Genomic DNA, 12,303 nt, shown 5'->3' on the forward strand with positions numbered 1-12,303 from the left:
AACCTTCCTGTGAACATCTTTTTTTCTTTTTCTTTTTTACAAAGAAACATTTGTTAGCATATGCTGACAGAATGAGCGTGACCGTCCTTGGCCTTCGTCTGCGTGGGTCACTCTGGGACCGCAGTAGCCACTGCCCATCCCCTGGGGCTGTCCCCCGCCGCGGTCCGGGGACGGGCCTGGGTGTGGGGGACCCTGGCTGCTGCGCGCGGCCAGCTGGCCCCAAGGCCGCGGATCCTCCTTCCCACTCTGTCCTCAGCCCGGGAGGTTCCAGATGGGGACGCGAGCATGTCACCTCTGCTCAGCCTCACAGCCTCCTCTGGTGACAAGTGCATCCTGGGAGCCCTGGGAGGCTGAGACGGGACAAGGTCACACAGCGGCGATGCAGCTGGTGGAGGGCGCGGCCATCTGGCCGCCAGGACCCCGGGCCGCCCCGCCCCGCCCCGCCCCGCCCCGCCCTCCTGGAGCCACTGGACTGGAGTGGAGCAGACCCAGAGCGGCCATGGCACACCCCACGGCTCTGGTGGGGTGGGCGCGTCGGCTGGAAACGCCCAGAGCCGGCCCTGCAGTGCAGTGTCGGTGCCACGGGGGGGGGGGGGGGGGGGGTGAGGCCGGGAGGGTCCTGGGTCCCTGCCGGGGGCCAGGGGGGGGCTGGTGAGGCCGGGAGGGTCCTGGGTCCCTGCCGGGGGCCGGGGGGGGGCTGGTGAGGCCGGGAGGGTCCTGGGTCCCTGCCGGGGGCCGGGGGGGGGGGCTGGTGAGGCCGGGAGGGTCCTGGGTCCCTGCCGGGGGCCGGGGGGGGGCTGGTGAGGCCGGGAGGGTCCTGGGTCCCTGCCGGGGGCCGGGGGGGGGCTGGTGAGGCCGGGAGGGTCCTGGGTCCCTGCTGGGGGCCGGGGGGGGCTGGTGAGGCCGGGAGGGTCCTGGGTCCCTGCCGGGGAGTGGGGGGGGGGGGCTGGTGAGGCCGGGAGGGTCCTGGGTCCCTGCCGGGGGCCGGGGGGGGGCTGGTGAGGCCGGGAGGGTCCTGGGTCCCTGCCGGGGAGTGGGGGGGGGGGCTGGTGAGGCCGGGAGGGTCCTGGGTCCCTGCCGGGGGCCGGGGGGGGCTGGTGAGGCCGGGAGGGTCCTGGGTCCCTGCCGGGGGCCGGGGGGGGCGGCTGGTGAGGCCGGGAGGGTCCTGGGTCCCTGCCGGGGGCCGGGGGGGGGCTGGTGAGGCCGGGAGGGTCCTGGGTCCCTGCTGGGCTCCCTCCAGACCTCCTCCACCCAAAGAAGCTCCAGGCATCAGAGGCGACCAGACGCTGCCCCCCGCCCGCTCACCACACACCCTGGTAAAACGGTGTTTCAGAGAAGCCTCGGAGCCCTAGAGTCAAAGGGTGGCAGGCAGGAGATCTCTGAGGCTTGAAGCAAGGGGAGGAGCGGGGAGGAGAGGCAGGCGCGTGCCGCGGGGCAGAGACGGCGTGCAAAGGCGCGTCTGCGCAGGGAGCCAGGGAGCTGGCGGGCGGGAGGACGGGGTGGGGCGAGTCCGGGGCCAGCCTCCCACCGCCCGCGCTCAGCAGCCCCCCATGCCAGTGCTGCCCCGCCCGGCCCCCCTGCCACCTTGATGACACAAATGCAGGGCCTCTGAGCCCAGAAGCCCAGAAACAAGAGCTGCAGGAGGGTGTAAGACTTCACCAGGAAGCCGGGCAAAGCAGCTCACACCTGTGACGCTAAACTGCATGGGAGATGAAGATTGGGAGGCGCCCAGTTCAAGACCAGCCTGGGCAAAAAGACTCCATCTCAACCAATGGCTGGGAGACAGGAAAAGGCCCTGGGGCCGTCCACGGGTGGAGGCCGCGCCGGAGGCCCTGCCTGGTCTCTGTCAGAGGGGTCTTTGGGGCCTCTGGAGCTGGTGGGGACTCCTGGGGACAGAGCCTGTCCCCGGCTGGCCCTGGACGCCTGTGGCCCCCTCAGGGGAGGTGGGAATGCCCCACTTCCCAAGAGGGCTAGACTCTCCCCCCACATGAACCTGTGCCCCCGCACCAGACACCCCCGTCCCCCAGGGAGCCCGAGTCCCTGCTGACACAGCTGCCGGCCAGGGCCCCCTCTCTGCCCCCCCTCTCCCCCCCACCCGGCCTGCAAGGACAGCTAAATCCCCGCTTTATCAGCTCAGCTTTATCTCCAAAACCTCCTACAATTTCCCAGAGGAGAAAATTAAATAGAGGATTTAGCAACCATTCTGTGCAGGCCCAGGGCAGGCTGACTGGATGGCAGCAGCGGATCCCAGGGCCTGGCCTGACCCTGCCCAGGCCTGGACACTTGACGGCCATCAGCCAGAGCAAGTCCCACACTGACCCACCTCCATCCAGGCCGGCCAGCCACCAAGGTCACCAGCCCTGGACCGGTGCCTCCCCTCCTCCTCCACCTCAAGTGCCCACACGGGACACTGAGGCCCAGAGAGGCCAAGATATCATCTTAACCGAGGCTGGGGTCTGGCAAGTGCCCTGGAATTCCAGACACCTCCAGGAGGGGTGGGCACGTGCTGCCTGCCCTCCACACACAGACAGAAGCCAGGGCTCAGCCCTCAGCCCAGATGGGGACGTGGGATGGGGGCCGGGGTGGGGGGCTCAGGGCTGACGTCCCTCACCCCCCCCAGACCACACTGACCACTCAGCCTACAGCACCGGCCTCTCCCACCCAGTCTCCCCCCTCTGGCCGCCCGGGGTGGCCACCGTGCAGTGGCCCGCGACCTTGGGCCGCCCGGAGGCAGGGAGGGGGAGGGTTGAGAACCGGGTGCATCTTCCGCGGGGTGCTCTCCTCCGCAGAGCCGATTAGGGGTGTGCTGGAGTGAGAGAAGAGCCGCAGGGCTGTGGAGAGCCGTCCACGCCGCACCCCCCCCGCCCCCAGGGCAGCGGCCTGCGAAGGACACCGGCCCTGGAGTCGGCCTTGTGGGGAGGAGTCGCGTGCCGCCAAGGCCGTCCCAAGCGCGTCTGGCGGTGTGAGGGCCGCAGGCAAGCCGGGCCCCCCCCAGCCCGACGGAAATCGCTGCGAGGTCCTGGCTCCGCCCGGCACTCAGCCTAAAGAGCCCCTGAAAATAGACGTGGAGAAAGTCATCCGGACGCAGGCGCCAGGCCCCAGGAGGTCCGGACCACTTAGCGGATGGAGCCAGGGGCACTCAGACTCCGCCAGGCGGGAGCGCGGCCTGCTGGCCCTGCGGGAGGAGGCACGGGTCACTGCCCCTCCACGCCAGCTCCAGCGCGGGCACCGTGCCCGCCGCCCCTGGCGCCCTGGCCTGGCCTCCCCCCACCACCCTGCGCCCTCCCACGTGGCACGCAGCCCACACACCCAGCCCCGGCCTCCAGCCACGGCCTCCTCCTGGACCCTGCCCCGACCTCCAGCCACGGCCTCCTCCCAGGCCCTGCCCCAGCCTCCAGCCACGGCCTCCTCCCAGGCCCTGCCCCAACCTCCAGCCACGGCCTCCTCCTGGACCCTGCCCCGACCTCCAGCCACGGCCTCCTCCCAGGCCCTGCCCCAACCTCCAGCCACGGCCTCCTCCTGGACCCTGCCCCAGCCTCCAGCCACGGCCTCCTCCCGGGCCCTGCCCCAACCTCCAGCCACGGCCTCCTCCCAGGCCCTGCCCCAACCTCCAGCCATGGCCTCCTCCTGGACCCAGCCACGGCCTCCTCCTGGACCCTGCCCCAGCCTCCAGCCACGGCCTCCTCCTGGACCCTGCCCCAGCCTCCAGCCACGGCCTCCTCCTGGACCCAGCCACAGCCTCCAGCCATGGCCTCCTCCTGGACCCAGCCACGGCCTCCTCCTGGACCCTGCCCCAGCCTCCAGCCGCGGCCTCCTCCTGCCCCCCCTCCTACCAAGCTGCTCCCTCAGCCCTGTGGGGTTGCAGCTGGGGCCGCAGAGCCAGCCCAGGGCCCCCTCGCCGCTGGCCAGAGCCGAAGGGGACAGAGTAGGAAGTTGGGGGCCACAGGGGGGCCTGGTGTCCCCCCAGCATCTCGCTCTTGGCCAGCTCTGCCCTGCAGCCGGCTTCCAGCCCCGCTACAGCTAGCACAGGGCGCCCAGGGACAATGTGCACCCCGGGGTCTGGACTGAGCGAAGCCTGCGGGAGAGCCGGTGTCTACCAGAGGGCCAAACACACGGTCCTCCTTCCAGAAACAGCAAAGTGGCAAGACGTCGTTACTGTTCTTCCATAGGACGGGTCAGATTGTTCTCGCACCAGGATTTTCCCACAATGGCACAGAGCCCCGAGCTGTCCCCCCCCGCATCCCCCCCCCCAGCACACAAGGTAGAAAGGGCAGCTTTCCGGCTGGGAGGAGAGACGACTCCCGCGTAACCAACCGGAGTGTGCCAGGCTGCTCCTTCTGGAGACAGACCGCAGGGCAGGAGCAGCCGTGCCGGGACCAGGCATGCACCCAGACCGCCGTGGGAGCGCGCAGAGACCAGGGAGCACTGGGCGGCCGTGGGCCCCTCCCCCCGCCCTCTGCGAGGCCCCACTGGGGGGGAGGGGGAGGAGAAGGGGCGTCTCAGAGGTCCCCGAGGGGCCCAGCGTGGGCCGGGCAGCAGGGACACACAAGGCCAGGGAGGCCCGAGCTGAGAGGAGGCCAGGAAGGGAATGATGGCGGCCCAGCTGCCGCCCATGCCCGGACCGGGGCCTGGCCTCATCCACAGCCCTGTGGTCTCCACTCTGTCCTGCCCAGGTCAGGAAGGAGGCGGGGTACTGCCAGGCTGCGAGGAGAGCCAGGCCCAGAGACCAGGCAGGGCCGGCTCCGACCCAGAGCCCCAGGGGTTCTGGGCCGGGATGGAGGGGGTCCCCCCCCATGACACCATGGCTTTCCAGCCAGCACCCGGAGTTCCCTGCTGCCCATCCTGACCCCTAGGCTCCTGGAAGACCACGCCGCCTGCTCCATGGTGCCTTTCACACCGTGCGCCGCACGCAGGCCGTGGGCCTGACCGAGGTCCACCCTGCGGGACCCCAGAAGGGCAGCAGAAAAGTTCCTGGGAATTAGAGCCCTCTCTGCAGAGAGGAGCTAAATATAGACGCGGCCTCCGCTGGCAGGAGAGGGGCGGCAGGACTGGAGTAGATGAGGAGGCAGCAGGGTGGCCCCCAGGGTAGCTCTAAATAGATGTGAGCCCAGGCCGGCCTGTCCCCCCCCGCGGCCCGGGACACCAGAGCCCGCGGAGGCCAGACCCCTCCCCGGAGCCAGTGCGCTGCACCCCTGCGCCCTGGCGTTTCCAACAGGAGGGGGAGGGCTCTGGAGCCCCCGCCACATCCCGACAAACCCCAACGCTCTCCCGGGGCTCCTCTGGCTCTGTGCCACCCAGGCCTGCGCCCCTCCGGCGCCTGGCTGGCCGGCCGGGGCCGAACAGGCCCGGCTCGCTCTGCATCCATGGCTGGCCTTTGCGGGGCCAGGAAGGGCCCAGCCTGGGAACGGGACGGGGCAGCGGCCCGGCCTCAGACCAAGCCGGGACTCCGCAGAGGTGCCCCAGCTCCGCCTGAGGTCCCGGGAGCCGTGGAGAGGGGGCAGGGCTCCCCGAGCAGGTCGGGGTCCATGGTGATGGAAAGAGGCTATGTCAGATCCCGCTTCCCTTGCTGGCTGCCGATCGATGCGCGCGGCAGCCATGGAAGGGCATCTTCACCTGCATTTTCCCTAAGTGCCCTCTCAGCCCATCAACGAGCACCGCTACGGCCATTACGGGGCACGCCCCGTCCCAGAGCCGGCTCGTCACGTACCACAGGCCTGGTGGTTTAGAACAACAGGAATTTATTCTCCAAGGTTCCGGGGCTCAGCTGGTGCTGAAGGGCTGATGGCAGCGAGGTGGATAATGGGGGACACAGGGGGGAGCCAGGGGGGATCGGAAGAGTCCCCTCAACCCAGGAAGCGGGTCCGAGGGGCTCCGGCTGGGCCTGGGGCCTGGTGGCCCTGAAGAGCCTCTTGGTCAACACTGCCTTGGGGTTTAAACCTCTGATGCCGCCGCAGGCCCTGCAGGCTGCTCAGCTCTGCGCTCGCTTGGCATCCCGGGCGGCGGGCGGGACAGCTGGGGAGGGGGCTGAGGCCGAGCTCGGCCAACAGGTGTCAAGAGAGCGAGAGGCCTGGGGCCTGGAGGCCTGGGGCTGCCGGCAGGGTGGAGCAGAGGCCGGCCAGCGTCAGAGAGGCCGGGTCACCCTCGGGAGCTCCCCACACACCGGGCGCCGTGCACACACACACACCGGGCACCGTGCACACACACACACCAGGTGCTGTGCACACACACACACCGGGCGCCCTGCACACACACACACCGGGCGCTGTGCACACACACCGGGTGCCGTGCACACACACCGGGTGCCGTGCACACACACACACCGGGTGCCGTGCACACACACCGGGCGCCGTGCACACACACACACCGGGCGCCGTGCACACACACACACCGGGCGCCCTGCACACACACACACCGGGCGCCGTGCACACACACCGGGCGCCGTGCACACACACCGGGCGCCCTGCACACACACACACCGGGCGCCGAGCACACACACACACACCGGGCGCCGTGCACACACACACCGGGCGCCGTGCACACACACACCGGGCGCCGTGCACACACACCGGTCACACACACACACCGGGCGCCATGCACACACACACACTGGGCGCCGTGCACACACACCGGGCGCCGTGCACACACCGGGCGCCGTGCACACACACCGGGCGCCCTGCACACACACTGGTCACACACACTGGTCACACACACACACCGGGCGCCATGCACACACCAGCCACACACACACACCAGCCACACACACACTGGCCACGCACACTGGCCACTCACACACTGGCCGCCACACGCACGGGGGGCCTTCACTCTTCACCAAGAAGACGGGACACTTCCTAGTAAGGTCAACAGTGAGGAAAGAAGCAGCCCCCAGCCCAAGCAGGAGAGGAGATGTCCAGCCCTGAGCGGCCCTGCTGGACAGTCCAGCCGGCCTGGACAGGTGCTGGGCGCGTGCTCGGTGTCCCCCAAGTGTCCTGGGCGGTGCGGGCTGTGGAGGGGGCGGCGCTGCCTCTGCCACGGCCCGGTGCGTCCCCTGGAGCCCTTGGGGCCCAGCCTTCTTGCCGACTGGGCCCTGGGCTGTGGAGGGTACCCCAGGTCACACCAAGACGCCCCTGGAGACGGAGCTCCTCACCCCAACCACGCGGGGGGGACGCACGGAGCCTGGGAAGGGCCGCACGGGGGAGGCTGCCCACCCAGAGGCCCCGGGGCTCACCCAGACCCCACTCTAGATCAGATGGAGGGACCCGGCCTCTGGCCATGTCTGTCACGTGGGCATGGCCGGAGACCCCCAAGCCCACCCTGAGCCAGGGCCCCCACCACAGCCCCCCTGGCCTTCCGCGCAGAGCCACGGGCGGCTGTCCAGGGAGCTCTTTCCCGGGGAAACCTGGGCCCCTGACCCCTGACCCTGAGAAGGGGGGCCAGGAAGCCCTCCCTCCGCCCCCCCCAAGTGTTCCGCACCCCGAGTGACAGCAGGGCGCAGCCAGCAGCAAGGCACAAACACTGGAACCGGCCCACCGCCCTGGTGGGGACAGCCGGCTCGAGGTTGCCTGGCAACCCTGGCCTCCACACCTCCCGCCCAGAGCCCGCCTCCGCGCGGGGGAGGAGAGGGGACCGGCCCCACTGCTGCGTGGCCCTCCCCGGCACCCGCCCAGTCTCTGATCCCCCGGCCCCAGCAAGGTGGCCCGGGTCGTGTGGCGAGGGAGCAGGTGCAGGGGCCGCGCTAGCCCCATGCGAGGCACCCCCAGTCGGGTCCTTGGAGAAGGGGATGTCAGCCCCAGATCGGGGCGCCCCTTCCCGGGAGGGTGGAGAGGCTGGGCGGTCGGGGCACAGTCACCTGCCGACTGAGTCACCTCAGGGCGCACAGCTGGGACCGTGCCAGGGTGTGGTGCCTCACCCTCCTCGGTGGCCTGGGGACAGACGTGCCCCTCCCGACCCGAGCCCCGGGACAGACGTGCCCCTCCCGACCCGAGCCCCGGGACAGACGTGCCCCTCCCGACCCGAGCCCCCGGGCCCTCTCCGCCCTGACCTGCTCTGCACCTTGGGGCCCTGCACCTTGGGGCCCTGCACCTTGGGGCCCTGCACCTTGGGGCTCCGGGCTGTCCTGCCCTCACCCCACTCCAGGCCGTGGGTCCCAGAGATGCTGTGGGCTCAGAGCAGGCAGAAGCCCTTGCAGCTGGGGAGATGGAATAACTCGAGAGGAGATACGGGGACCCCGACCCATGCTGGGGGTCAGGCTGGCCCAGGGGTGGTGACAGGAGGTGCAAAGGCCCGGGGGCAGACTGAGCCTCTGAGGACTGCTGGGGGCCGGTGTGGGAAGAGCAGAGTGGAGGGTGGAGGAGGAGCGGCCTTGGACCTCTGTATGAATGTGGGAGAGGGGCCACAGTGCTTTTGCAAAGACCTTGGCCAGCTTGGCCAGCTAGCCTTGGCAGGGGGGAGGGGAGGGGAGGGTGGGGAGGGGAGGGAGGGAGGGGAGCCCCTGAGCTGCTGGCCTTCCCTCCCCCTCCCGCAGCCCCAGGGCCGGGTCTGCAGAACCATTTCCGAGGCGTGGATCAGCCAGTGGGAGGGAAGCGGTCAGTGCGCTGGGTGCACGCTTGTGTCCAGAAGAAGCGGTCAGTGCGCTGGGTGCACGCTGTGTCCAGAGGCTCCCGTCCTGACCGCCCGACGGGGGCCTGGGCAGCGTGGGGATGCGGGAGGCAGGCTGACCCCAGGCTTGCTAACTACGAGCAGGCCAGGCCACAGCTGCCCGTGGCCAGCAGGGGGAGGGCAGGGGGAGGGCAGGGGGAGGGCAGGGCCGGGCAGTCAGCTGCCCCCCCCAGCACCTCGCACCCGCACAGCCACCGAGCCCTTGGTCCAGGCTCCCCCAAAGCACTCGGCTGAAGCTCAGCCTGGGACCCCCCACACGCAGCTGCCTGAACAGTCAGGAAAAGTGCCTTCTGCCCCACCCTCACGTTCCAGGAGCTTCACCCTGCAGGGGAAAGCCAGCCTGTCAGAGGACAGACCTCAGGGGCCTTTGAAGACTGAGTAGGAGTTCGGTGTGGGAAGGAGGAGGAGGGTCGTTCTGGCTAGGAAGACCGGAGCTGCGTGGTAACCGGGAGGGGTCACACACCGGCGGCTCCCGTGGTGTCAGTCCATGGTGCCACGAGAGAGCCTTGCTGAGAACGGAGTGTCTGTGGATGCCGCGTGTGCGCACGTGTGTGAGTGTGTGTGTGTTTGGGGAGTGAGCCTGGCCTCACCTTCCCCACACCGTGGCCACGCCCCAGCCCCCCGTGATTCTGTGTGTGAGCCTGGCCTCACCTTCCCCACACCGTGGCCACCTCCCAGGCCCCCCGTGATTCTGCGTGTGAGCCTGGCCTCACCTTCCCCACACCGTGGCCACCTCCCAGGCCCCCCGTGATTCTGTGTGTGAGCTACCTCCTTGCTGCCTGTGCCGGGCTGGCCTCAACTTCGAGGTCCTCCTGCCGCCACCTGCCCTGAGCCTGTCCTCTGGCGAGGCCGGGGCCGCTCTGCCCCCCGCGGCGTCCGCAGCCCCCAGACAGATGTACCGCGGCACGTGGCCCACTGGAAGGGCCTTTGCCCACGTCACTAAGCCGAGGATCTCGCCGGGATGATCCTGGATGAGCGTGTGGATTATGTGAGTCGGGAACGGGGTTCTCCTCGGGACCCGAGGACCCGGCGTGGGACGGAGACACTGCCCACAGGACAGCAGCAAGGGGCCGGCCTGGCGCACGCTGCCCGCCCCGTGCCCCACGCCCACCACGCCCGCCCCGCGCCCCACGCCCACCACGCCCGCCCCGCGCCCACCACGCCCGCCCCGCGCCCCGCGCCCCACGCCCACCACGCCCGCCCCGCGCCCCGCGCCCACCCCGCCGCCCACCCCACCACGCCCGCCCCGCGCCCCGCGCCCCACGCCCACCACGCCCGCCCCGCGCCCCGCGCCCACCCCGCCGCCCACCCCACCACGCCCGCCCCGCGCCCCGCGCCCCACGCCCACCACGCCCGCCCCGCGCCCACCACGCCCGCCCCGCGCCCACCACGCCCGCCCCGCGCCCACCCCGCCCACCCCGCCGCCCACCCCGCCGCCTGCCCACCCGCCCACCCGCGCTGTGCGGGACAGAAGGAGCTGTCCGAGGCTCACACACATATCCAGGGTCCCAGCACTCAAACCTGCACCCAGCACCTTCCAGCACCTTCCGGATGCTTACCTGGACTGGAATGTTACCAGACACCGGGTGGACGTGCACCTGTGTCCGCGGCCCATGCCGTTCCTCGCAGCGTAGCCAGAGCCTGCCCCCCCCCCCCCAGCCTCGCCCTTCCCTGTTCTGGCCACAGGGGCGGAGGGCATCCTGGGGCCAGGCCTCACCTGGCGCTGGCCGGATGGCCATGGGGGGGAGGGGGAGGGGCAGCGGGGGGATGGCCATGGGGGGGAGGGGGAGGGGCAGCGGGGGGATGGCAGTGGGGAGGGAGGGGGAGGGACAGGGGGGGATGGCCGTGGGGGGAGGGGGAGGGGCAGGAGGGATGGCAGTGGGGGGGAGGGAGGGGCAGCGGGGGGGTGGCTGTAGGGGGAAGGGGGGGCAGCGGGGGGGGTGGCTGTGGGGGGAAGGGGGAGGGACGGGGGGGTGGCTGTGGGGAGGGAGGGGGAGGGGGCAGCCCACCGGCCGGGGCCTCCTCACGGCTCTGACTTTGCCACCTCTGCCCCCTCCTGTCTGGCAGCCTCTGAGCAGCCCCAGGGCAGGGCTGGGGCCAGGGGGGCCGTGGGGGAGCGCACACCTTCAAAACAAGGCACAGACCTCGTCCTGCAGGCGATGAGCAAACCCAGACCTCCCTGCTGGCCGGCGCGGGAGGAATCTGGGTCAGGCCCTTCTCCGGGTGGTGCAGCCCCTTCTGGGAGGGTGGGGTCGGGCCTCCCGGCCCCTTAGCCAGGCCTCCTGGCCCACCCCCTCCCCCGTGTCTCCGCAGCGGTGTGTGGAGCCGCTCCCGCTGCCCCGCACAGGGCAGTGATCCCCCCTAGGACCACGAGGAGGTCAGCGAGGCCCCTGACCGGCCCAGGCCCGCTCGGCCTGGCCCAGCACCGAGGTCCGGCCGCTCCCTCTCAGCTCCCCTCTCAGCTCTGTGTCAGCTGCTTCTCCGGCCCTGGCTGCCGAAGCCCCGGCTGGGGTGGACGGTGTGCAGGCTCTGGAGTGTGCAGGACGCCGCCCGCTCAATTCCTCCCCGCCGGGCTGACAGGCCGCAGACCCCGCCACGTGGGCGCCTGGGGGCGGAAGCCGCTGCTCCGGTGACTCGGCCGCAGGCGGTGAGGGCCAAGGTGTGCGGCACTGGGCCTGCCAGGGGCCTGGGCCTCCCGGCCCAGGACGAGCAGCCCCCACCCCTTCCCGCCGGCGGCCGCCGAGGCCCAGAGCAGACAGGCCCTGCCTGGAGCCCGGAGGCCGCGGGTCTCCTCAGAACGGGGATCTGAGCCTGGCGGAGGGGACCCCACTGTCCCTGGGGGCCGTGCCTCTGGGGAAGGGGGTGCTTTCCCCCCCACAGCGAACAGGACCAAACTAAGCCTTTCCCAGTCTGGAGGCAAGGACGAGGCCCGGGTTCCTTTTTGAATGTTGAGTTTCTGACACCTGCCTTCCCCTCCCCCTCAACTTTGGATGAGCTGAGCAAGGTCTGGTCTCCCCAAATGACACCCAAACTCGCGGCGAATTCCCGGCCCCGTCCGTCCCTGGATCCGAGCAGGAGCTCGCCCCGGGAGGCAGAGCAAGGGGGCACCTTCTTCCCAGGACCCCGGGACAGAGGCTAGAGCAAGTCAGTCAGGACCAACTCGGACCCCTGGAAAGCACCTCTCAGCCAGAATTGCGGGGAGAGGTCAGGGCACAGGGCCGGGCCCAGCCTGGGGACCCATCCTCCACCTCCACCTCCAGCGTCAACTTCACCTCCACCTCCACCTCCACCATCACCTCCACCTCCACCATCACCTCCACCTCCACCTCCACCATCACCTCCACCTCCACCATCACCTCCACCTCCACCATCACCTCGACCTCCACCTCCACCATCACCTCCACCATCACCTCCACCTCCACCTCCACCTCCACCTCCACCATCACCTCCACCTCCACCTCCACCATCACCTCCACCTCCACCATCACCTCCACCTCCACCTCCACCATCACCTCCACCATCACCTCCACCTCCACCATCACCTCCACCTCCACCATCACCTCCACCTCCACCTCCACCTCCACCATCACCTCCACCTCCACCTCCACCATCACCTCCACCTCCACCATCACCTCCACCTCCACCTCC

At 70.5% G+C, this 12,303-nt stretch overlaps 1 protein-coding gene across 1 annotated transcript; it reads left to right on the forward strand.

Moving 5' to 3' along the window:
• Nucleotides 1-379: 379 nt before the first annotated feature.
• On the forward strand, nt 380-9,620 carry LOC122102184 (formin-like protein 5). The gene is made up of 5 exons (XM_042672747.1): nt 380-525; nt 2,872-3,925; nt 4,854-4,931; nt 5,641-5,703; nt 9,396-9,620. The coding sequence occupies exons 1-5, from the start codon at nt 380-382 to the stop codon at nt 9,618-9,620; spliced, it is 1,566 nt and encodes a 521-aa protein (XP_042528681.1).
• The last annotated feature ends 2,683 nt before the right edge of the window (nt 9,621-12,303 follow it).

Source organism: Dipodomys spectabilis, unplaced genomic scaffold (genome assembly GCF_019054845.1).
Source record: "Dipodomys spectabilis isolate Male_0828 unplaced genomic scaffold, ASM1905484v1 ptg000768l, whole genome shotgun sequence".
NCBI classification, from domain to species: domain Eukaryota; kingdom Metazoa; phylum Chordata; class Mammalia; order Rodentia; family Heteromyidae; genus Dipodomys; species Dipodomys spectabilis.

Bases quoted from the DNA above. Each gene is read 5' to 3' on its own strand.
- LOC122102184 (XM_042672747.1), top strand. From the start codon at position 380: ATGCAGCTGGTGGAGGGCGCGGCCATCTGGCCGCCAGGACCCCGGGCC. The intron at 4,932-5,640 runs GTCCACCCTGCG...GTGCCCTCTCAG, and splicing joins AGGCCGTGGGCCTGACCGAG to CCCATCAACGAGCACCGCTA. The intron at 5,704-9,395 runs GTACCACAGGCC...GCCACCTCCCAG, and splicing joins TCCCAGAGCCGGCTCGTCAC to GCCCCCCGTGATTCTGTGTG.